The 26,202-nt window shown below is 39.3% G+C and overlaps 1 protein-coding gene across 1 annotated transcript in view; it reads left to right on the top strand.

Annotated features, from left to right (window-relative positions):
* Positions 1-26,202, top strand: part of LOC110157711 (filamin-B) — a 115,378-nt gene that overhangs the window by 30,636 nt on the left and 58,540 nt on the right. The window contains 9 exon segments of the mRNA XM_055159537.1: positions 12,694-12,800; positions 13,645-13,780; positions 14,213-14,310; positions 15,389-15,536; positions 18,649-18,767; positions 18,853-18,927; positions 21,506-21,668; positions 22,762-22,962; positions 23,719-23,856. Coding sequence (XP_055015512.1) covers positions 12,694-12,800; positions 13,645-13,780; positions 14,213-14,310; positions 15,389-15,536; positions 18,649-18,767; positions 18,853-18,927; positions 21,506-21,668; positions 22,762-22,962; positions 23,719-23,856 — 1,185 coding nt within the window.

Here is a 26,202-nt window from a genome sequence, read left to right as displayed (position 1 = left end):
CCTGAGTCGTTTCGCATCAGCGCACAATAGCTGTTTTTTTCTGTGAGAGTTGAACAAATCTGCATTAAACACATTATAATGTCAAACGGGCTGATGTGGCTCTAGAGTCGTTACGGTTTATATGTCGTAAAGTTGAATTTATTTATGCAGATTGGTAGTGCAGATAGTAATAATAATGATGATAAATTTTAATATAAAAAAAGTTAATGATTAATCAATAATCGATTGTTAATTCCCGATGATCGATTAAAAAAATTTAATCAAATGCCCATCCCTAGTGTGAATGTTCATGTATGTTAGAAACCGGGATACTCAAAAAACCCGATCATAACCGGGATACTGATGTGCATTTAAACACATTCATTGCAAAGACTCAAAATTTTAAGTAATTTCCTCTACCAACAACAAAATATTCTGATCTTATTCTGCATAAAAAGTTCTAACGCTGTATTTTAGAGCTCTACGAACATGTGCCATTTGTGTATTAGTTGTATGTATCAGTATTTCTGTCAATTCTTCTGTGAATTTTGAACAGAATCCTTTTATCAAAACATAAATTGCAAGTCTAATCACCGACATGATGCTTGTCAGTAAAATTGCAAATCGCATGGCCCTTTATCACACAAAATTGCGTCTTGCGAGCTTTAAGTCATGTGATAATGCTGTTACCTCGTTTAAACCAGACCTAGAGTTGTGTTTTGTTTCATTCACACATGTTTGAGTAACCCTTTACCACCTTGTGATGTCATGTAGTGGTAGTTTTCAAGTTAACAGCTATCTTTTTACTTTTAGTTCAGTAGAGATCGGGAATTCCAAGCGCTGAAATCATCCAAACGATTCTAGTAAAGGTGCAACAAAACACAACTCCAGGTCTGTTTGTGATGAGGAAACAACATTACAGTATAACATAGTAGATCAGAAAATAGTGTAATGAATAACTCTCAAAATCATTATCTGCACACTGGCATTCAGGTCTGTGGACTGTTATGGATATTGTTACTGTTGTTGTCAAAACTCTTCACTCATAACAGTTTTCAAACATCTTCTGTTTTTGTTTCACTTTTGATTCGACCACACCTCGGCTCTGATCTGGATTAAGTTTCAATTCTGCTTGTTTCAACAGTATTTTGCTTCCCTCTCCTCTTTCCTCCAATTAATTCAGCTGATCAGATTTAAAGGTGCACTGTGTAACTTTTCTGAGAGCTCGCCAGTTGCTTGTTTCCGTGATATAATGTTATAAGGTTGTTTCCTCACCACAAACAGACCTGGAGTTGTGTTTGTTTTGTTTCATTCACACATGTTTAACACACACCCTGCATATTTAGGCCGAGTTCTTTTCTCAAACTGAAAACACCTTGTGATGTCATGTGGTAATACAGGAACGGCTCCGCTGTGTTTTTAAACTCCATACACCTTCACTTGAATCACTTGAATGATTTCAGACCTGGAATTAGCAATCTCTGCAGAGCAAAAACTAAAAGATAGCTTTTCAAGTTAACAGCTGTCTTTACAACATGACATCACAAGGTGGAACAGAGCATTTTGGTCTTTGGAGATGTAGACCAGGAGTGTCCAAAAATTTTTTATCAAGGGCCAAATATCTAAACATAGATGAAGCAGAGGGCTGATTGAGGGACGTAGACTGGTGCTCAATACAGTGAATAATTGAAATATGTGCAAGTTTATCACATTAGAATGAGCTATCAGACTTTATTCATGCCAAGATCCTTAAAACCACAAACTAAATATTAAATATTAGCTTTATCAAGGTAGATTTTCAACAAACTTGCAGTAAAAAGTACATTTTAAATTGATGCAAGGTAATTTGGGCCAGTTCACCTGGAAGCCTGAGGGCCAAGAAAAATTTGTTTGAAGGCCGCATTTGGCCCATGGGCCGTAGTTTGGAGAAGCCTGATGTAGACAGACTAATAATAAAGAGTTATTCAAATGTGTGTGAATGAAACAAAACACAACTCCAGGTTTGTTTTTGAGGAGGAAACAACATTATAACATGACTTAAAGTGCACAAGAGTCAATTTCATGTAATACTGAACTTTTAAACTCATTTACGTCTCCTTTCTGCTGTTGTCTCATCCTCATAATATAAATAATTTGTTAACCAATACAAATTTTGGTTAACTATAAGACTCCATCAACAGATTAATTTACTAAACAACTAAAGACCTGCAGCCCAAAAAAAAATCCGTAACATTTTTGAGCTGTCTATTTTAATCATTTTTGGCCGTGAGATTTGTGACACAGCGTTTAAGTATTGTCCCGTGCACGGTGCTCTCTCCTCGCCTCCTCTCTCCTTATGTTGTGTTGTTTAGTGTCTCCATGGCAACGGAAAGAATAGCACAGGTAACAATGGAACAGATCTGCTTTGAACCAGAAGTGAAATGACGAGGACTACAGAGGAGGAGGTTAAACTACAGACAGGAACAGCCCACAGACGAGGGGGTCAGACTGCAGACGGGGACGGTGCACAGAGACGGGGACAACTATGGGCTATTACTGTTGTGACAATATTAAACTTTGTACTTTTGTTGACACGTTCACGGGTCGTGTGATCTCATGTGGAGTGGTCTTGTTATTTTTCATGCTGTTGTCTCAGTTGCCTCAGTGATGGTCGGGAAAACCATGCGTCAGCTCAGAATTAGTTGAACAGATTTCACTGGACGATAAAAGAAGATGCAGCCACTCAACTGTGACTTTTTCTGTACAATAATGGGGCTGTCACAAATGTCAGTTGTCTCCTGTTTCAGTCTTTATTTAGTCCTGTTTTAGTCATTTTTTCAGTCCTAATTGGGTCCCGGCTGAGTCCCGGCTGAGTCCCGGCTGAGTCCCGGCTGAGTCCCGGCTGAGTCCCGGCTGAGTCCCGGCTGAGTCCCGGCTGAGTCCCGGCTGAGTCCCGGCTGAGTCCCGGCTGAGTCCCGGTTGAGTCCCGGTTGAGTTCTGGCTCAGTCCTGTCATTAGACTTGCCTGGGCCTGGTTGTAGGTGGAGCAGGCCTCGCCCAAAGTGACTTCATGTTAAACAGTTGAAACACGCCGCTTCATTCAACACTGTGTAATTTACAAACACACACACGCACACACACACACAGGCAAACACATTTGTTTGATAATTTACCTCCACATTTCAGTAATTTGGGGCTGTAGGTTGGAAAAGCAGGGTTATAGGGCAGGGCAGGATAATCAAACTTTCAACACAATATAAAAGAGACAATTTGTGTTAATGATATAATTGAAGCTAAGGCTGCTTAAAGGCCCTATATTACACAAAATTGACTCTTGTGAGCTTGAAGTCATGTTATAATGATATTACCTACCAAAAAACATGCCTGTTCCACCTTGTGATGTCATGAAAGGCTGTTTTTTAAGTTAACAGCTGCCTTTTATCTCCCTTCAATAGAGACGATGAATTCCAGCTCTAAAGCTACGTTCAGACTGCAGGGCTTAATGCTCAATTCAAAATTTTTTGTGAAATCCGAAGTTTTTGCGAGGTTGTTTACATTTCCAATTAAATGCGACTTGTATGTGATCTCCAGTGTGAACATTAAAGGGCCCAAAAGTGTCTCACACTGGAGGACACGACGATGTCAACCGCACTGAGCGTGCTCTGTGTTTACGGAAGTTGTCCAAACATTGACGCAGCATTGAGCACCTGGAGATTTTAAAGTTCCTCTCGTACCGGAGCCAGAACATGAACAACTTACTTGTTTTAAGGAAGCGATTGAGAAGGAGAAGGACGAGGTTTTTGGTCGTGGCGTTTTGTGGGACAGCAGCAGCAACGTCCATTGAAAGGAACGTGTGGATGTGGAGACGGAGCCAAGAGTGGTGAGTGGTGATGTGCTTTGCTTCAGTGACACGGAGTTCATTAACAATTTTCACCTACTTCAGTGCAGAATAGTGACGTTTGTGGCTTGTTGATAACGTGTAGGTGGATGAATGCACTTTGGCCGTTCAGACTGAAGTCGCATGTCAAAAGATCGGATATGTATCGGTTTCAGGAGCACATATCCAAGTGTCCTGGGTCGCATTTGAAAAAATCGGATCTGTGTCGTTCAGACTGTCATTAAAAGATCAGATACAGGAGCATAGGGGCCAAAAATTGGATTTGGGTCACTTGAGGCTGCAGTCTGAACGTAGCAACAAAGTGTTCTGTGTTGGAGAGAAGATTGTAATATTTATTGGTGTTTTTTTTTGCTATCAGAATACCTTGAAAACATGAGTTCTTACTATGAGTGGAGATACTAGTACATATGTTTAATACCATACTGTGGTACTTTCTTTTACTTTGTTATTATTCTTTATCTGCCCCCCTCTCACTCCTTTTCCCACTGTCTTTTTTTCCAAGGTCCTTTCTTTGCTCTGTCTCTCTCTCTCCCTCTATCTCCCTCTCTCAACCCTTTTCTCTTAGGCTACTCTCTCTTATTCTCTCTATTTTTCTCCTTCAGTCCTTCCCCTCTTTCTCTCTTTCTCCTTCTCCCTCTGTGTTTTCCACTCTCCTCCCTCAGCCCCTCCTCTCTCCCTCTCCCTCTCTTTCTGTCGCGCTCTCTCTCCCTCTCTTTTTCTCTCCCTTTCTCTCTCTCCTCCTCTTATCACTCGCTCTCTTCCTCTCCACCTGTATCTTTCTTCACTACGTTGTCACGGCCCATTTACCTTTTTAGCGCTCGGTCTTTCTGTCGTTGTTTAAACACATTTCCCTCTTCTCTTTCATCTGCTCCGCTCCTCAAACATCCTGCCGCTGAATAACAGCCCCGCCCCCGGAAAGACTACCACTCCCACAATGCACCTGGAGCCTAGCTGTCTAAACTTACATTACGCAACGCTTTTTACGCTTTCTACATTTGATAGACATGAGTCACAAATCTAATAATTATGTGCAGGTTGTAGGTGTACTGCGTAACTTTTCTTGTCTCCATGGAGATGTCATTGCTTTGCCTGAAATGTTCCATGATATGACATTAAACATTTCCATCTAGCATTTATACATTTTTTCTATTGCTCAAAAATACAAGAATTCCTTCAGTGAATAGATCAGAACTGTAATCTGTACTGTTGTCTCTCTTGTGATTGATTGGTTTAATCTATACTGTGGAACATTCTAGACGAAGCAATAGCGTTTCCAAGAAGACAAGAAGGTGGCAGACCCTCCCCTAGAAATGTTACGCAATGCAGCTTTAAATATATGACCCTTTGTTCACATTTTGGTTGTTCCCTTTTTCTATGGGAGTTGCCCACAGTGAGCTAATACTATTTTGTGATTAGAGCCCATGTGTGGTGTGTATCCAACTTAGTCATATTTTCAAGGATCAGTTTAAGGTTTATTTAATTAAGGGATCTACAATCAATCCTTTGTATTAAAAACACGTGGTTTGAAGCATGAGTTTAGACTTTGAAGGCAGAAATGTGTCTATTTTTGTGTTAAATGGCAATAACAGGTCCTGAATTACACTAAATTGACTCTTGTGAGCTTTTTGTCTTGTTATAATGCTGTTACCTCGTCAAAAACATACCGTTTCATTCATACATGTTTGAGTAACCTTTTATTATTAGTCTGTCTACATTTCCAAAGCTCAAAGTGCTCTGTTCTACTTTGTGATGTCATGAAGTTGTAGTTTTCAAGTTAACAGCTACTCTTACTTTTAGGTAGCCTGATTCATCAACTGGTTTCACTTCGTAGAAACCGTCTGACCTCACAGTGTTAGAATTCGCTCGACGGTAGGCAGGTACTTTTTATCATTTAACCAATCGTTGCTATTTGGTTATGACGTATGTTATGTGCCGCTAACTGGGCTAACTTAAGCTTTTCCCAAATCCCGTAGGAAGAAGGGCAATAATGTCTTTCCCCTTGATAAAATTCACCAAACAGTGTCTTTGTTCCAGCTTTAAATCCTCGATCTCTGGAATCATTGACAACATTGGATATACACTGATTGGCTGGTGCCTGAACTCACACTTCCTTGGGTTTTTACGAACCGTCTAGTGTATTCCAATTCCTAACCTAGTTGCTGGAGAGAAATGAAATTGATCGGAGGCACTAGCTGGCGCCAACCGTAACCTTTAGGTCAGTAGAGATTGGAAATTGCAGGTCTGAAATGATCAAAATGATTCTAGTGAAGGTGCGTGGATTTTAAAAACGCAGCGGAGCACTTCCTGTATTACAACATGACGTCACAAGGTGGAATAGAGTGTTTTCGACAGTGAGCGAAACAAAACAAACAGCTCCAGGTCTGTTTGCGATGAGGAAACAACATAATAACAGTGTACTATAGGCCCTTAAAATAAAATAAAATAAATAATAAAAAATAATAAAAAAAATAACAATAAATAAAAAAAAAAAAAAAAATTAAATAAAAATTAAATAAAAGTCTGATAGCTTTATTATTATTTTTTTAATAACATACTGTATTGAAGACTGATTCAATACAATACTCATCTTCCAGCCCTGTTGTATTGATACTAAAAGGTTTGTTATGAGGAAGGCTTGATACTTGATACCAATTTCAGTACGGTAACATACTGTAGGTCTGCCGTGATAACAGATTATGAAGTACGAATGTGTATATTTAATACTGTTGTACTTACATTTATTTGGCTATTAGTCTTTATCTACCCCCTCTCTTTCCTTTCCTCACTGTCTTTTTCCTAGCTCCTTTCTTTGTCCGATCCTCTTTCCCTCTCCCTCTCTCTGTCATGATCACACATTATGAAGTAAATATAACATTAAAACCAAACCTTAAAGCAGAATTATCTCTAAAAACTATTCTAAATGTACAATATTGATTAAAGGGCCCATATTACTTTGTTTTCTGATCTATATTTTAATTAGGGGTGTGCAAAAATATCAAAGTATCGATATATCGTATGTTTTGGTAGATTTTAGGGATTTAACAATAACCGAAATATCGTGATATCGTATTGTCAAAGTTCTCACAATAATATCGTGGACCATCACAGTGTATCGAATTACAAGTCTCTTTGCTTAAATTGAGTTATGGTGCAGCAAAAGCTAAAAAAAAAAAGAAAAAAAAAAGACAGAACTACATAGACCATGATCCTTTGCTCCAAATCAGTGCAGACCTCATAAAGAAATAACAGTTTTAATCATTTTTAAGTCTTAGTTCTTTGGGTTAAGTCTTGTCAAGGCATTTTAAGAGGAGAAAAGTAGCATATTCGCAGTTTTGTTTGCCTTCACAAAATATCGCAATAAATATCGTACTGTGAGATGTATATCGTGAAAATATCGTACAGAGAGATTTGGATATTGTTACATCCCTAATCGTGAGCCTCCCCACCATATCGTGAGCTTTCCCACAATATCGCAATAAATATCGTCCCGTGAGGTTCATACCGTGACGATATTGTATCGTGAGACTTGGATATCGTTAAACCCCTAGTATATTTTAATAAATTATATTCTTACAGCACTGTAGTTTTGTTGCTTACGTAGAGGAAGGAAACCGTATTGACTTGATTTGAAATATACCGTATCGAATCGAAAGTGCATTGTATTGCATATGTATCGTGTCGTGGCCTATGTATCGCGGTCTGTATCGTATCGGCAACTTCTAAATGATACCCAGCCCTAGATTTAATGCTGTTTCCTCATCAAAAACAAGACCTGAAATCACTGTGATCTGCCCCCTGCTTGTCTCCGTGTCTGGAATATTCCACAGTATGGCATTAAACTTACCTACCTCCATAGAGACGAGCATGTGACGCCACCTGGCCAGGTTAGAGGTCAGACCTGCGGAGAGGCGACGACAAAACAAAAAAACCAAACAAACAAACAAAAAAAACATCATATGAACTAATGCAAGATGGTTTCGTTGAAGTTTAATGCAGTACTGTGGAACATTCCGGATGAAGCACTGACTTTTCCGTGGTAACAAATAGATGGTGGGCTCCTGTAAAAAAAGTTACATTTGAGACCTGCAAGATTTGAGATTAATCTTGCAGGTCTTAGCGGAATTTAGTTTTCTTATCATTAAATGTTTTTGTATTTCTAACACTGGAATGCCCTTTGACCTTCAGGGTACAATGGTTTCCACGGAGACGGGGTTGACACAAACACTTGAGGAAATCTACACTCAACAGTACACTTCAACCACTCCCTCATCTCCGAGTGCGTTACGTAAGCTCTAGGCCCGTTCATGCGGACTGGAGAGAGGGTCTGTGACTTTTGTAATAGGACTGCAAGGTTAAGATAAAGGTGCATTGTGTAACTTTTCTGGGGGAGGGTCTGTCAAATGCTTTTCCCCATGGACATGTTATTGCTTTGTCTGGAATGTTTCACAGTATGGCATTCAACCTTTTCTATCATCATGGAGACCAAACCAGACCAAGTTACTTACAGGTCAGATCTGTGGAGAGGCAAACCCCGCCCAGAGTCAGAACACCTGCTTTTCTAGGTATTTTGGAGATATAAAACCAGCTGTAATTGAATAAATGTAAGGTGAAAGGCAAGACTTTTTGTACTTAAAATATGAAAATACATCTTGCTGCACTTAAGATAAGAAAAACAACAACTTTTTGCACTTAATATAAGAAACAAAATTGAATGTTGCTTGAATTAAGAAAAACACATTTATTCCTTTGGTAGATAATGTTACTTGTCAAGCTGAATCGACTCAAATAAAGTAAAATGTTCTTAATTTAAGTCAGTTTAACTTGCCTAGATATTGATTTTTGCAGTGTAGAGCAGTTTAATGCCATACTGTAGAACAGGGGTGTCAAACTCATTTTGGTCCGGGGGCCGTATCCAACCTACTTTGATCTCAAAGGGGCCGGATCAGAAAACTCATGACATATAAACCCCAAAAATAACAATAGGTTTAAATATTTGTGCAGAGAAACACAAATCTATTACAGAAATCTTTTTTAACTGATGAACTCTTTTACAAAATATTATAATATTATGAACAACCGGAAACTTTAAGAAAAATACAATTTCAACACAATGTTTTAACATGAACTTGTATGTAAATAGGAATAAGTCAGTTTTTCTTGTAAAATCCTGCACTCGGCTCCACTTTTCTCATTTTGGACATTTTTCTGATGAGGGTGTCACGGTCAACAGTCAAAACGATCGTCCTTTAAGAGCGTTTGGAAAGAGACAAGTCTTCATTTGTGCTGCTCTGGTGGGAGGGGCCACGTACAGAGACGCTGGAGACGCTGCTGTGATAAACACCACAGAAAATTAACAAGATTTTAATAGAAAATATAATTACAATATTTTAGTAGAAAATCAGCTGAGGGCCAGATTAAAGGTCTTGGAGGGCCGGATCTGGCCCCCGGGCCTTATGTTTGACACCTGTGCTGTGGAACATTCAGGCCAGGACATCTCCATAGAAACAAACAGGTACAGCCAGAAAGATACAAAGTGCACCTTTAAAAAAAATAAAAAAAAAAAAATAAAATCCTGTTTCTGCAGTGTTAATAATTTAATAATAACTCTATTTTGATACTAAGTACTAGACTTGATACTCAATACTGATTCTGATACTGCAATGATAATAAAAACACTCTTTATTTAGACAATAGAATGTGATTATTATTCATTAAATAATAGTATATTCTTTTATTTTATCATGTGGCCTCATATCTGTGTTCCATAGTGGTCCATGGGTGTATACTAATCAATGTGCTCTTATACCGTATTTTCTGCACTATTAGACGCACTGGATTATAAGGCGCACTGTCATTGAATGGTCTATTTTCGAACTTACTTCACACATAAACCGCACCAGACTTTAAACAAAACATAACAGTTAGATGGGTCAGTGTGACTTTGTTTTGACTTTGAGGGTGCTGTCTGGGACCGCTGGATTGTTGGCGTGTTCGATGTAAAACTTTATTCTTAAAAATAATTCCGCGCATGTTCGTTGACGCGATCTGGGCGATCCGGCTCCACCGGTCCTGGCTTCGGACTTTCATCCACGTCTCTTTGGATTTGTGAGCAGGATGTGGGAGTGGGCTGAGGTAAAGCAGCAGTTGACTCATTTTGTCTTCTTCCTCCCTTCTCCGACACTCTTCCCTTCTCCTCCTCAGCTGACAGGCGTAAAGTGTAGTGATGTAATTCACGATTGCAAAAAAAGTTCATATCATGTTCGTGTCTGTGGTGTAACAACAAACCGTGATGACAAAAAAGCCGGTAGCAGCTGAAGTGTGTTGAATTATTCCAGTCTACGTACCATATTTTACGGGCTATTAGGCGCTCTGGATTATAAGGCGCACTGTCATTGAATGGTCTATTTTCGAACTTTTTTCACAAATAAACTGCACTGGACTTTAAACGAAACACAACAGTTGGATGGGTCAGTCGGACTTAGTTTTGTCGCATTCACGGTGACTCTGGGCTGTGTTCAGTTGTGGCGTGTAGGGAGGGTGCTGTCTGGGACCGCTGGATTGTCGGCGTGTTCGCAGTGACTCAGTTGTTCAGTCGTGTCTAGAAGTGGCACATTGCAGTCGCTTTTTCGGTTCGTTCCTCCGTTCCGTTCCTCGTCGGTGTGGAGTGATGAGTGTGTCTGTGGGTGTGTTTCGCTGTGCGGTCGCTGTCTGCTCCGTGTGTGTTTGCGTGATCTGCGGGTGGTGCGGCTTTGTAGTTTACTGAAGTCGTGCTGGGACACCCGAGTGGATTCATGTACAGGGTGCTCTGGATTGTGGGGAGCACACTCGTTTTTTGATGGGGTTGGAGGCTTAAGAGTGTGCCCAATAGCCTGGAAAATACAGGATCATTCTAAAGCTATTCAGGAAAAGTTCATTTCTGTCTTGTAAATGAGACTTTTTAGTATCGATACCTGCTCAAATTTGTATCTAGTTTTAATTCTAGTTTTAGTGTCGATCTAATTTATTTTTCTCAGTATTTTTGACAACCCTACAGTCTTATTCTCAGGGCCGCAGTCCTTTATTATTATTATTAATTTTTTGGGTATATGTGTGTAAAAAAAGCCAGATTAAACTCTTAATATAAATACATTGTTTACAAGTACTTTTCCTGTGTAAATAGTTGTTTTTTGTGCAGGTGTAGTCTTGTGAGTCCACACTTTAGTTATTTTGTGATTTTTATTTTATTTTTTTTAATGGTGTCACTGTGTTCTTTCTTCAAATGGCTGTTATCTGGGGGTGGATTCAAATGTACTGGACTGGTCTTTTTACTCACTGTTTGGGAGTTTGCAAAAATGTGCTGATCTAAAAATCTGATCTCATTTTAAAGGTGCACTGTGTAACAATTCTCATTGACTTTCCGCCCCCAGCTCGTCTCCATGGAAATGCCATTGCTTTGTCTAGAATGTTCCACAGTACAAATTAAACTTTAAATCTATCACAAGACGAGCAGGTTACAGCACTACTACATTACAGCTCAGATCTGTGGAGAGTCGCCCCTACTCGCAAAAGGAATTATTGTGTTTTTGAGCAATAGAAACACCTATAATGAATAAATGCGAGATGGAAATGTTTAAAGTCATACCATGGAACATTCCAGGCAAAGCATCTCCGTGGAGACAAGCAGGTGGCAAACCATGCTCGAGAAAAGTTTCACAGTGCACCTTTAAACGCGTAACAGGTTTAAAATTTTCCATGGAGATAAGCGGGTGACAAAGAGTCCACCAGTAAACTTGCATTGTGCATCGTTTTAATAAAAACAATAATTTGAAATCTTTCTTCAACAGCAATGACCATAAGACATGCAATTTTAAATCCATCTCTGAAAGTTTAGAAATGGCCTATATTACACAAAGATGACTCTTGTGAGCTTTAAGCCATGTTTGGAATAATGTAGCCTCCTCAAAAACATTCTTGGAGTTATGTTTTGTTTCATTCACACATGTTTGAGTAATCCTGGATTGGGCTTTCTACATCTGCAAAGCTCAAAATGCTCTGTTCCCCCTTGTGATGTCATTAAGTGGTAGTGTTCAAATTAACAGCCACTTTTTGACAGATTGGCAATTCCAGGGCTGAAATTATCCAAATGATTCAAGGTGAAGGTGCATGGAGTTTAAAAACACAACACTTCCTGCATTACCACATGACATCACAATGTGGAACAAAGTGTTTTACATTTGAGAGAAGAACTCAGCCTAAATCTGCAGGTTTTGTGTGCTAAACCTGTGTGAATGAAACAAAAAACAACTCCAGGTCTGTTTGGGATGAAAAACATTAGAACATAGATCAGAAAATAGCGCAATATGGGCCCTTTAAATATTGTTTATTGTAAGAAATGAAATTACAAAAATGTAAAGTTTAGTTCTAGTTCTGTTGGACGACAGGGAAGGAATTTGGAATTAATAATTTATTTTAGGTAAATTTTTTATTCACAAATGTAATTAATTTTATTTTTTAAGGTAAAACCAAATATAACGCACTTTAGAAATGACCTAAGAATTTTTGTTGACTCACTGAACCTGATTCAAAAAAGAGAAGCCGGGTTTCTTGTATCCTTTTTGGGGCGATGTCAATTTGTTCCATTGATTACATGCTTTAGAATTTGCCCCCATAGTTCTTTCATGAATGTTTTTTTTTTTTTTTCACAACTGTGATTTGATGTTTTTTTGCTAGGTTTGGATGTGATCTTTGTGTGGTGCCTTTTTGTTTGTATCTGGGGTTTGAAGTACTGAAAAAAAAAAAAAAAAGTTCTGTTGGACAACATAATTTCTTGTTTCCTCATATTTTGCGTTTGCGTTTCAGACTCGAAGGCCATCGTGGATGGGAACCTGAAGCTGATCCTGGGTCTGGTCTGGACCCTGATCCTGCACTATTCCATCTCTATGCCTGTGTGGGAGGGGGAGGAGGAGGTCTGTGCTCTCACATTATTACATTTTACTAAAGGTGCACTGTGTAACTTTTCTGGTCCCCATAGAGATGTTATTGCTTTGCTTATAGCCATAGAATTTCCCCCAGTATAGCATTAATCTTGTACATTTTCTCTTGAGAAATGCAGGTCAGGTTACAGGTCAGATCTGTGGACATGTGAGCCTTGTCAATTGTATTTTTTAAACAAACACTCCTGAAGGTTAAAGGTGCATTATGTAAACTTTCTGGTAGAGGCCTGCCATTTGCTTGTTTCCATGGATACGTTATTGCTTTGCCTGCAGTGTTCCAAAGTATGGCATTAAACTTTATCAATCTCCATAAAGACAAGCAGATGCCACCAGGCCAGTTTACAGGTGAGATCTGCAACGAGGCAATGGGGGGCTGACTCCAAACCTGAAAAGTTACACAATGCACCTTTTAATAAATTCCACTTTATTGTCATACTATGGGAGATCCAAAATGGTGCAGTAACTTTGTCCTAAGGTGTAGTTCCTTCTACCAAAAAGTGATTTGGTGCACCCAGGCTTCAGAGACAACAATGAGCTGAAATGTGCCTGTGCTTGTCTTGGTTGAGGGTTAAGTCTAAAATAAAACACAAATGGACCATAAAATGAGCCACCACACCTTTTTACAGATCAGACTAGGCTTTGACTCTTTTTCTTAAAATCTTAACTAGTTTTAATTATAGTCTTGATGGTTCTAATTTTCCATATCCCCAAAACAATATTTGTGATTTTATTCCTTCTATTGAGTGCACCTTTAATCCTCCTGCATCATGGTCATTATAAACCACTTTATCGTAAACTGTCTGTGTTTTATTCACAGTCTGAGTCCAAGACCCCAAAGCAGCGTCTTTTGGGCTGGATCCAGAACAAAGTGCCCGACCTCCCCATCACCAACTTCAGTCAGGACTGGAGAGATGGAAGGGCCCTGGGAGCTCTGGTGGACAGCTGTGCTCCAGGTAACCTCCGCATATGTGTAAAATATACTGAGAAATGCATTGTGGGTCAGGGGTCTACTGTACGAACCTGATGATATTAGTCCTCCACAAACAGATTCTGAAATGAGCTGGTTGTCTGTTAGTTCCCAGAACATGTTTATAGTGATTTAATCAGGATTTTTAGTAACACATTGTAAGTCTAATTGCAAAATTGTTCAGAAAAATCTGATTCTTTCTATTTTTACTTTATAATTTGTACAACATTAATAGACCTGTACTTTTATTAACATTTAAAATAGCAGAAATTGTGCAATGAAATAATTGTACAGTTACAGAAATGACGTGAACTGAACTGATGATATGGTAAATGCTATAATGATATGGTATTGTGTATGTGGTATTTTATCACTTTCATTATTATAACTTTTCCATTCGTCCTGTGTCCTGTTTCAGGCCTGTGTCCGGACTGGGAGACCTGGGACTCAGTGAAACCAGTGCAGAACGCCACAGAGGCCATGCAGCTGGCAGACGACTGGCTCGGCATCCCCCAGGTCTGTGCTTCTAAACACCAGTTCATACAGTTCAGTTCTGCTCCCTTTCCCCCACAACGGTTCCTATGTTGCTGCTGTGGCGATTGTCGTAGTATACACTTTCATCACAATGGATGAATTTTGTATCTTAATTTCACAAAAGACAAATAAATTTGCAAGAAGCCACTCCCACTTTGAAAATCCATCTGATCACAGCTCGGCCAGTATGCAGATGTAAGAGCAAACATCTTATAATGTATGAACTGGCCTTCACTGTTCAGGACTTGTAACAATTGAGAGATAAAACAGGCCTGTTTGTTTTTGTCCTGAGAGGGAAAGTCAAACGCAGCCCCACACAGAGGCAGTTATAGTGAATAAGTGACTAGGACCTGTTCTAATGCAAAACCAAATATGCCACTGAACAATGTGTTAAGAATGCACAGGTACAACCAGGAAAAGGAAAAGCTCCGCTCAGTAATTTGTAAAATTTACCTAAAGGTCAAAGGTCATAGTTCAGAGTTTCCTGTTTTTGCTGCAGAGGAAGTTGGGAGTTGCAGTTTATTTCCTTATGTTTAAAACTTGCGTTAAAGTGGTGGTATGGTCATTTAGAGGAGCTAAGCCGAAGTCTGATGTGCCCCATAGTATTAACATACGCACTGTAAACCTGAGCTCTTCCTTTTCTTGTTTGTTCATTTCAGCATTACGTTGTTACAAAGACTGTATTGCAACACCTGCAAATGTGCTTCTGAGCGACATGTCTCACATATGGAGTCTATGCGTTTTTAGTTCATATTTAAAGGAGACATAGTGTGCTTGTGTCTGCTATATAGTTATAAGTAGGACACCTGTACATTATTATAATTTGGACATTTTAAATCACAACTCTAGGAGGGTAAATAATGAGGGGAAACAACTAAAACATGGTTAAAAGCTGTAGAAAGTTGATTTTGTAGAATAGGCCTGCTTTAGTCAAACTGACCTGTCCCCAGACACGAGGTAAACATGTTCAAATCAAATACAGCTTTTAGTCATAAGTATTATAATGATTTATTCTTAATTACAACAACATTGTACATTGTTATAATTGTGTGTTTTTCAGGTGATTGCTCCAGAGGAGATCATCGACCCCAGTGTAGACGAACAGTCTGTGATGACCTACCTGTCCCAGTTTCCAAAAGCCAAACTCAAACCTGGAGCTCCTCTCAAACCCAAACTCAACCCCAAGAAGGCACGCGCTTACGGGCCAGGTAACAGCCAAACACGGCACCATCTTTCTTTTATCTCTATGAATCTAAGACTGTTCCGATGAGTGTGAAAGACCAGGTAGAGTCCCAAATAAAAGCAGCTACACAAGGAGGAAGCTCCGCCCTCTCATTTGCATTTCAGCAAGAAAAAGAAGTGGAAAAGTAGAGATGTGGAAATAAATAAGTGCAAAAATAAATAAAAGTGGAAATAAATGAATGAGTTAAGACTAAAACTAATAAATAATATAAAATTGTACATAAATAAAAGTCCAAATAAATAGATGTCTTGATATCGTATCAGGACTGAGAAAGCTGGATGAGTGCATCCCTGATCAATACTAAATCACGCACTCCTGATTCAGTGTCAATGTTTATTATTGCTCTGTCCGCATTTCCAAAGGTGTAATAATGATCAAGTTTTCAGGAAATATTGGTGTGTGATGTTTTTTGCTTCCTGTTGGAAAGTTCATTAGTGACAAAAGCAGGAAATGAGAACAATAGTGAGCAGAGGGCCGTGTGCAGAGGTCAGCTCCTGACAGAATCGAACACAGTGGCATCATATTGAGCAGGGCGTTACAAAAAACTTATGTTAAAGGTGCACTGTGCAGCTTTTCTTGTGGAGACTCCACTCTGCTTGTCTTCATGGAGATGTTATTGCTTTGCCTGGAATTTTCCGTGATATGAGTTTAACCTTTTCCATCTAGCATTTATTAATTACAGGTATTTCTATCGCTCAAAAATACAATAATTCTTTCTGTGTGTAGTGCTGTAACCTGCTTGTCTCCCTCATAATAGATAGGTTTAATATATACTATGGAACATTTTAGACAAAGCATTATATATTTCCATGGAGACAGGCAGGTGAAAAACCAAACTATACTTAGTTTTAACTTTTTTTAACTAAAGTTTGTTATGCCTCTTACCTTATTCCTTCAGTGCATCCTAATTATTCACCACTGAGTTTATTAGTGCTGTTCACAACTTAAACATTTCTGATCAGAGTTTTGCCGTCACTGTAATGCTAACAACAACTGCCATACTATATGATTATATCCAGACAGCATTCAGCGGACTTATTTTGACCTCAAGAGCTGCTTATACAATATATCTGTACTAGGGCAAGACTTATTTTCCTCAAACACATGGGGGAAAAAAAATATATACAAAGCCAGCTCTGGAGTTTATGGCAACACCTGTAATTGAGTTTAATGCCAAGGTGTGAAACATCAAAGGCAAAGTAAAAAAAAATCTCCAAGAGACAAGAAAGTGATGGACTGTTCACCAGAAAAGTTACAGTGCACTTTAAATAATTCCTTTTAAAGCCTAAATAATTATTGATATACACACATGGTTGAGTACTATAATTAGTTTGTCCTCATCTCCAAAGATCAAAATGCTCTGTTCCACCTTGTGATGTCATGTGGTGGCAGTTTTCAAGTTAACGTCTTGTCTTTTTACCTTTTAGTTCAGTAGCGAATAACAAGTCCAGGACTGAAATTATCCAAATGATTCTAGTGAAGGTGCATTGAGTTTAAAAACACAATAGCCACATTTTACATCATGCTTTTTAATTCGTAATGAATTGTTCTGAATTAAATAGTTCAGAAGTAAAATATTCTTCAAGTTTACATGGAAATAATAATTCTGAATTGAGGTTTACATGGAAAACAGGTTAAATTGTCTTTATTTAATTCTGCTCAACATGTGGGGTGGGGAAGGGTTCTGATTGGACAGAGACACGAACGTATTTACATCGACTAGAAGAAACCACACACTTCAGCTGCTACCGGCTTTTTTGTCATCTTAGTTTGTTGTTACGCCATGGACCCAAACATGATCCGAACTTTTTTTGCAATCGTGAATTACATCATTACACTTTACGTCTGTCAGCTGAGGAGGAGAAGGGAAGAGTGTCGGAGAAGGGAGGAAGAAGACAAAATGAGTCAAAAGGCTGCTCTACCACAGCCCACTCCCACATCCCGCTCACAAATCCAAAAAGCTGTGGATGAAAGTCCGAAGCCAGGACTGCTGGAGCCGGATCGCCCGGATTGCGTCAGAAGGGCGACCCAACGAACATGCGTGGAATTATTTTTAAGAATAGACTTTTACATGATTGAGGAATAAATTAATTCATCTTTAAAACTGGAATAAACCACCCACTATGGAGAGATGTGTGAAGAATCCCTCAGTCGTCCAGGTAGAATCCATGGTGAGAAGAAAATTCAGTTTGTCGACTGGACAAAAGTTAGTTTGGTTGAAGACGTTTCGCAGCTCATCCAAGCTGCTTCTTTAGTTCTGACACTGACAGTTCTTGAACCAAACTAACTTTTGTCCAGTCGACAAACTGAATTTTCTTCTCGCCACCCACTTTGGAATACATTTTAATTCTGAATAATCATTTACATTAGGAATTAAGTGTTTATGTTGGCAGAATTAGTTTTTATAAAGAATTAAATTATTTTTTGTCAGAATTAAAACTCTCATGTAAAAGTGACAAATCAAATCAAATCAAACTTTATTTATAAAGCGCTTCTCATACAAAATGTAACCCAAAGTGCTTTACAGTGATTAAAAAACAATCCCACATTTCCATCCACCCACCAGCCCAACCCAACCCCCACAGCTGCCCGACCCCACACAACCAAACAACCCAAACACACACATGCACACACACACTAACATGGTAAAATACACAAAACTCCACCAAGTAGAATGTGAGGCTGAATACAGACGAACGGGTTGAGAAAGCACCATCAGAGGAGCCGTCCACCACCACCAGGAACCACCACAGGGTCCAGGGGAGAGATGAAGCCCAAGAGCACCAACCCTCCACCAGGAGCCCACAGGACAGACCCCGGCAGCCGCAGCCGACCCCCGCTCCTGATGCAGAGACTCCTGCAAATGAAGCACTTTCTGTATTTACTGCATGAGATCACAAGGTGGAACAGAGTGTTTTCAGTTTCAGAACTCAGCCTAAATATGCAGGATTTGTGCGTTAAACATGTGTGAATAAAACAAACTCCAAGTATGTTTTTGATGAAGAAACAACATTATAACACAGATCAGAAAATAGTGTAATATGGGCCCTTTTAATTCTAAATCTAACTTCTTTTAGGCATCGAGCCGACTGGAAACAGAGTGCTGCGTCCTGCCGTCTTCACTGTGGACACGTTCAGCGCCGGGCAGGGTCATGTGACTGTTTACCTCCACCACCCAGACGGCACCAGGGAGGAGGTGAGGGGGCAAAAGGGCTTTACACTGGGGTCAAATGTGCTTGATTCATTTGAAGGATTAACTGAGAAATATGTTTTGTTTTTAGCTGAAGCCAGAGCTGAACGAAGGGAAGAAAACCTACACTGTTACTTACATCCCTCAGGTCATGGGCACACACAAGGTACCATCAAATGAACTAAATCTATACCTGTAAATAATATTATGGATTAAAGAAGTGAGTGAATAACAGTAAAGATGTAATGGGCATACACTGTGAACTAGGCCTGTAAGATGAATTGTAATGGAATAAAAAAAACGCAATTTGGATGTACGGACGCAATTAGCAAACCGCAAAGGCTGCAATTTTTTAGAAGTACCATAATTTACTCTACAAACGACAAAATAGCAAAGTCGTTTTCTCCATACATTTTGCTAACCCTGTAGTTTAGCTCTGTACAAACATGTTCTGAAATACATCGTACATTCAGAGGCTTGATTCCCTCTTTTTGTCAATGCTCCGTTTAAAACAAAAAACAAAAACTTGAACTTAACTTGAAAACTTGAAAACTACCGCTTCATGACATCACAAGGTGGGGCAGAGCATTTTGAGCCTTGCGGATGTAGACGAAGGAATAATAAAGAGTTACTCAAACATGTGTGATGGAAACAAAACACAACTCCAGGTCTGTTTTTCAGGAGATAACAACATTATGACATGTCTTCAAAGTCACTAGAGTTAATTTCGCACACATCTGCCCTGGGACAGACTTACTGATGCAAGACAGACACCACATTCATACAAAGCAATGTAGGTGAAGTGTCTTGCCTAAGGACATATCAAAAGTATGCACTAACTCCAGTGGTGGGGAGTAACAGATTACATGTACCGGAGTTACATAATCAGAGTACAAATTATGAGTAACTGTATTATCTTACAGTTACTGTTTCAGTGAGTGGTAATTGGATTACAGTTACTTTGTTGGAATAAATGGAATACAAAGAGGTATTTTCCTGTTTTCACATTTTGGGCTGTATCCCTTTTTTTTTTTTTTTTCCCCTCGGTAATTCAACTCATTGCCGGAAACTAAACGAGGACTAAACCAGGACTAAACCGGGACTAAACCGGGACTAAACCGGGACTAAACCGGGACTAAACCAGGGCTAAACCAGGGCTAAACCAGGACTAAACCAGGACTAAACCATGCTGTGCGGACTGTGTCTTCTCTTCTTCTATCAATAATATTTTTCATTTGGCTGAGTAAAGTCTGGACTTTTCATTTTCTTTTAGAAGACAAAACATCTTATGTGAAGATTTCCTTGTCTTTGCTTCTCTACAGCAAATTAAATAATCCAAAGTATTCAGATTACATTACTCATCTTAAGTATTTTAATGGATTACGATAAAAACTACATTTTGGTGTATGTAATCTGTAATGGAATACATTTTAAAAGTCACCTTCCCAACACTGACTAACTCAGACATGAGCATTGTACAGCTCCCGGGCCATGTGCGGCCCTTGGGTTGACTCTGACCAGCCCATTTAAGATAATTAGGAATTACAAAGTGAACATATTTTGTCATTTTACCTCATGCATTGACTAAAGTGGCATTGCTTTTATTTTAGATGTGTTTTTTTTAAATTAAATTTTTGTAAGGCAACCTCACTTTTTCATTGCTTAATGATATAGACTGCTTTTTTTAAAATAAAGAAATACAACTAATATTATGCAGAAATTAGTTAAGAATTTTGGCCTGGTCCTCCACAATATTTTCAGTTTCTCATGTGGCACCATGGAAAAAATAATTGCCGACTGCTGCCCCATGCACTACCTGGTATTCCTCCTATTCAAGTACTAACCAGCCTCAGCCCTGCTTAGTTTCAGAGATTAAACAAGATCAAGGCATTCTCAAGATCGTATGGTCATAAGTTAAAGTGGGACTAAAGGTATAAGGAAGGCAAGGCAAGGCATGTTTATTTGTATAGGATGTGACAGAATAAGAAAGACACTAAATTCACAAGACAAACAAATCAAAACATAACAGGAATATTGTGATAGGTTGAACAAGTAACCAGACGGGTAAACTCCGCCCCTACAGCCAGGTGTTTGTATTAAGGCAGTCTTTTGTGACGTCACCAACTTCTTGAAATTGCAGAGGCTAATGAGGGCAGCACACACTTAGATTCTGACGTTCAGATGGTTTTGACCAGAAACCTGCTCATAATTTGTACTGAAATTGCCAAAAAGTGACAATAGCAACAGTAGCTAATGCTAAACTATATACTATTATATTACACAGTTTAGTAGCAAAAATGTATTTAAAGGTGCATTGTGGAACTTTTCTGGTGGAGGATCTGTCAAATGATTTTCTCTATTAAGATGTTATTTCTTTGTCACCATGAAGATAGAAAGGTTTAATGCCATATTGTGAAACATTCCAGACAAAATCAGACCAAGCTACAGGTCATATCTGTGGAGATGCGACCTCGCTCACAGTCAGAATGGCTGTTTTTCCAAGTATTTTGAACTATAAAAACACTGGCACACTGTAATTAAATAAATGTAAGGTTTAATATCATACTGTGGAATATTCCAGACAGAGCAATGGCATATCCATATCCAACAGGTGACGGACCTTTAATATTTAGTTCCCAAATTTATTTTAAACAAAATTATTATCTAGTAAATGTTTATTCTGAAAAACAGAACTTCCAGACTGTACCTCCAGCTCAGGGGCCTGTGTTGTGTGCTGTGCCCAGGTGACGGTGCTCTTCGCTGGGCAGGAGATCCCTAAGAGTCCCTTTGAGGTGAACGTGGACAAGGCTCTGGGCGACGCCTCCAAAGTGACAGTGAAGGGGCCGGGAATCGAGCCTGTGGGAAACATCGCCAACAGACCCACACACTTTGACATCTATACGGCAGGTCAGTGAACGCACCATGAGAGACATTTACACATATACAGCAGGTAAGTGAATGCACCATGAGAGACATTTACACATATACAGCAGGTAAGTGAATGCACCATGAGAGACATTTACACACATACAGCAGGTAAGTGAATGCACCATGACAGACATTTATACATATACAGCAGGTAAGTGAATGCACCATGAGAGACATTTACACATATACAGCAGGTAAGTGAATGCACCATGAGAGACATTTACACATATACAGCAGGTAAGTGAATGCACCATGAGAGACATTTACACATATACAGCAGGTAAGTGAATGCACCATGAGAGACATTTACACATATACAGCAGGTAAGTGAATGCACCATGAGAGACATTTACACATATACAGCAGGTAAGTGAATGCATCTATTGGTTGTTTTCACATTCCTGAATGACATAACAAGTCATACTCCCAGATGGGAGGCAAGAGACAGATTTCTCTATGAATAACATTGTACTTTGTCATAAAATATCATATCACATAAAATATTCCTTTATTAACAAATGTTGAATCTAATCTTTTCTATTGGTGACTAGACCCAGTAACTTGCTATGTTACATTCTAACTGTATTGATTTTAGCTGCCCCTCATCTGTATTAAATATTACTGGCCTATAGAATGTTGTGCTGTCAAATGCAGCTATATGGCAGGTCAGTGAAAGCAATAGATTATCACGAAGTCGGCTTCAGAAGAACAGACACTGAGGGAAAAAAATAAAAACAGGAGCAGATGTAAGTCTGGTGGCCTACTAATGGGCTTCAGATGTATGACGTATAAATCCACTGAAAATACACTACTCACTGATATAATGCTTATCTGCTTTCTCTTTTTTCCATCTCACTGTTGATTAACTGTATCATTGTGCAAAGTAAACATGTAAACAAGTTGAGCAAAAGTGTTACCTCGGGGTACCTGAGTAAATTTTGTGTTTTCCTCCAAAAAGGACAATGTAAAAAAGCAGCATTTTGTCACACAATTAACAACAAATATTTATTTTTTATTTTTATCTTCCTGTATAAATGAATAAACAATCCCCTGTCTGTCTTGTGTCCTTCAGGTGCAGGCACAGGAGATGTGACTGTGATGGTGCGTGATCCTCAGGGCAGACAGAACAGTGTGGAGCTTATGATGGAGGACAGAGGAGACTGTGTGTATCGCTGCACCTACAAACCCACCCAGTCCGGACCGCACGCCATCACTGTGACCTTTGGGGGTACTGCTGTGCCCAAGAGCCCCTTCAACGTTGACATCGCTCCAGGTATGAACTGCAATTTTAAGATGCTGGACAAAATGTTGTTTCTAAAGGAAAAAATTTAAAATATTAATCACAACATTCTCCTTGTTGCATTTGTTTGAGGAATTTGCATAATCTCCTTTAGTGTGGACAGCAAGTTCTTGCTTCAGGACAGGGGGATTATTATCAGTCATTATTGTAAATTTATTTTGTGAAACTGACTAAATCAAAACTCATTTGACTAAACTAAAACTAAAACCCATAGACTGTATATATACATAGTACTGGGTACAAATCATCTCAGTGGGCCCTCTTACATGTCATTGTGTGGTGAAGAATGTGTATTGCAGACTTTGTGACTGGCCCCTCCCTGCAGTGGGCCCTTGGTAAACAGTACCTTTTACTCCCCCAGTTCAACGCCCCTGCCTCTACTCATGGTTGGAATTCCAAATATGAAACTCTGCTCCAAATTCACCACTATAACCGCAGGCCCCAGTGAGCTTCATTTGACTGGAGCCGAACACTATGGGTGACATCACACTCCATTAGTTCACTTCTGTATACAGCGCTCATCCTCCCTCAAACACTCACTAATGCACAGTCAAGTCATGCACGTCCCCTGCACAAACATTACAGTCCACAAATCCAGCGTGATTATAATAAATGCTGTGGGATGATGGTGTGGGATGATGGGCGTCAAGCCAGTTTAAGACGATGATAACTTTCCTTTTGTTTGAGTCAGACGCCCTTACACCCTGTCTGCATCTGTGCTCCCTGTAGCCTGTGTCCCTGGAGCGTGCAGAGCGAGCGGTCGGGGGCTGCAGCCTTCAGGACTCCGAGTGAATCAAGTCGGAGACATTAAAGTCGACACGAAGAACGCCGGCAGCGGAGAGCTCAAGATCATCATCAAAGGACCAAGTGAGACTCATTTACATTGAAAACAGTTTACTTTTTTTAGTTTACCTTTCATTTAAAGGTGCATTATGTAACTTTACTAGTGGAGCGTGCGTCACCTGCTTATCTTCATGGCGATGTTATTGCTTTGTCTAGTTCCATACTAGAGATTAAATGTATCTATCTCAAGGGAGACTACTATAGGCTACATTACAGGTCAGCTCTGTGTAGAGGCAATCCTATTCAGACAGACTTATTTTATTTTTGAGCAATAGAAACTAGAGCCCGACCGATATATCGGCTGGCCGATATTATCTGCCAATACGGGCACCTGGAGACATATCGGCTATCGGCCGATATGCTCGCTGATATGGGCCGATATTTCACGTGGGCATGTTATACCTCGTTATAAAGCTTAGACTCTCTACATTATGTTCATTTAATCCAATTTACACACAGATAAATGTCCTCATATGTGGCTCCGCATCAGTATTTATCTGCGGTTTAATTTGTGTCTGTGTCCGTACTGTCCCTGAACACACCCCCAGAGTGACGTCACTTCACTCACGTGTGTTTGTTTACACCCGCAGACGTGCGCAACACTGAGATTATATTCTTTTTACGGACAATCGGTTTGAGTCTGGATTAAAAGGACATTTATTAGTGCAGACTTGTGATGTAAGGAGGAGCCTGTGTGAGCGGTGAGTGTTAGAAATACATCGACTTTGAAGCTAGTTTAGGTTTTGTTAGCGATTAGCTGCTGTAGCTCCCACACATAAACAGGCTGTTTTCTATTGGTCTATTGTAAAGTGACTACATTGGCCGTATATTTGTTACTGGACCAGCATTGATATGTAAATGAGCTGTGAATAGACGTGTGAATGATCCACATTTATGCATATAATTAATTACCGCGGCGCGCACGGCTAAAGGCTAATAGCGGTAGTTTATTTACTAGCTAGTAGTGATGGGTCGGTCGCGATCGAAGCGGCTCTTAGAGCGAACAACGGGAGCATGTTTCTCATTGGGAGCCGTGTTTTCTCTTTTTCTCACTTTTTCTCTTCAAGCCGCATGTAGACCCGTAGTTTGGCAGCAGCAGCGGCTGAAAACGAAACTTTCAGAAATCTGCGTGTGCATAGGATAAAAAAAAATAGAAGTGCATATTTGGCTGCAGTTCAGCATAAAATGAATAAACCAGGACTAATCTTGGGCTCGAGTGAAGGAGAGAGATAGAAACCGAGTCCCGACACTCAGACCTGGTTAAGTTCTGATTTAGTCCTGTTTCACACATGGTTTAAATCTGTTTTAGTCCTGGTTTAGTCCTTTTTCAGTCCTGGTTCAGTTCTGGTTTAGTCCTGCTTGCAACAAAACAATCTAAAGAGTCGCTTGGGAGCCAAAAGAGCCAGCTGCTTTAGTGAGCCGAGCCAAAAGAGCCGGTTTTCCAAAAAAAACCTGGAATACCCATCACTAGTAGCTAGAATGTGATGCAAAAATGCCATTAGGCCAATCTACTGTATGTAAATATGATGCAAAGAGTCAGAATAACAATAAATGTTGCCTAAATAAACCCAATTTAGAATCCACTAGAGCCAAACCTAAGTTTTTTAAACAATTCAAGATTTACAGTGAATTTTTTCATCACTAAATATATCGGCGAATATATCGGCTATCGGCAGCTCCAACTCCCATTATATCCGTTTCATATCGGCCACAACAAAATCCATATCGGTTGGGCTCTAATAGAAACATTTGTGATGACTAAATGCTAGATAGAAGTATTTAATGTCATATCATGAAACATTCCAGGCAAAGAAATAACATCTCCGTGGAGATAAGCAGGTGATGGACACCTTCAACCAGGAGGTCCAGTTGAGATTCAGAATCTTTTTCAAAAGAGACCTGGCCATGGTAGAGGCCAACACAACCAAAATATCACAAATTATCACATTATAAAACCATTTGCATCTCTCAAGAACATACATGTCTTGATCACTGCTCTTTGGACAATTTTCTTGAACTTATCAAATAATCCCATAGATTCCAATTTAAAGGTTTCATATTATGCTATTTTATGTTATAATGTTGTTTCCTCATCACAAACATACCTGGAGTTGTTTTGTTTCATTCACACATGTTTAACACACAAAGCCTGCATTATTAAGGCTGAGTTCGCACACTAAAAAACACTCTGTAATGCAAGAAGTTCTCCACCTTGTTTTTAAAATTTATACTCCTTCACTAGAATTTTTTGGATGATTACAGCTCTGAAATCTAAAGGTAAAGGGTAACTTGAGAACTACCACTTCATGACATCACAAGATGGAACAGTCTTTTGAGCTCTGGAGATGTAGACGGACTAATAATAAAGTG

This window comes from Boleophthalmus pectinirostris, unplaced genomic scaffold (assembly GCF_026225935.1).
Source record: "Boleophthalmus pectinirostris isolate CB_2022bp ecotype Guang Dong unplaced genomic scaffold, ASM2622593v1 HiC_scaffold_23, whole genome shotgun sequence".
NCBI lineage: Eukaryota > Metazoa > Chordata > Actinopteri > Gobiiformes > Gobiidae > Boleophthalmus > Boleophthalmus pectinirostris.
The sequence above is the reverse complement of the archived record's forward strand: the minus strand, read 5'-3'. Positions and strand labels throughout refer to the sequence as shown.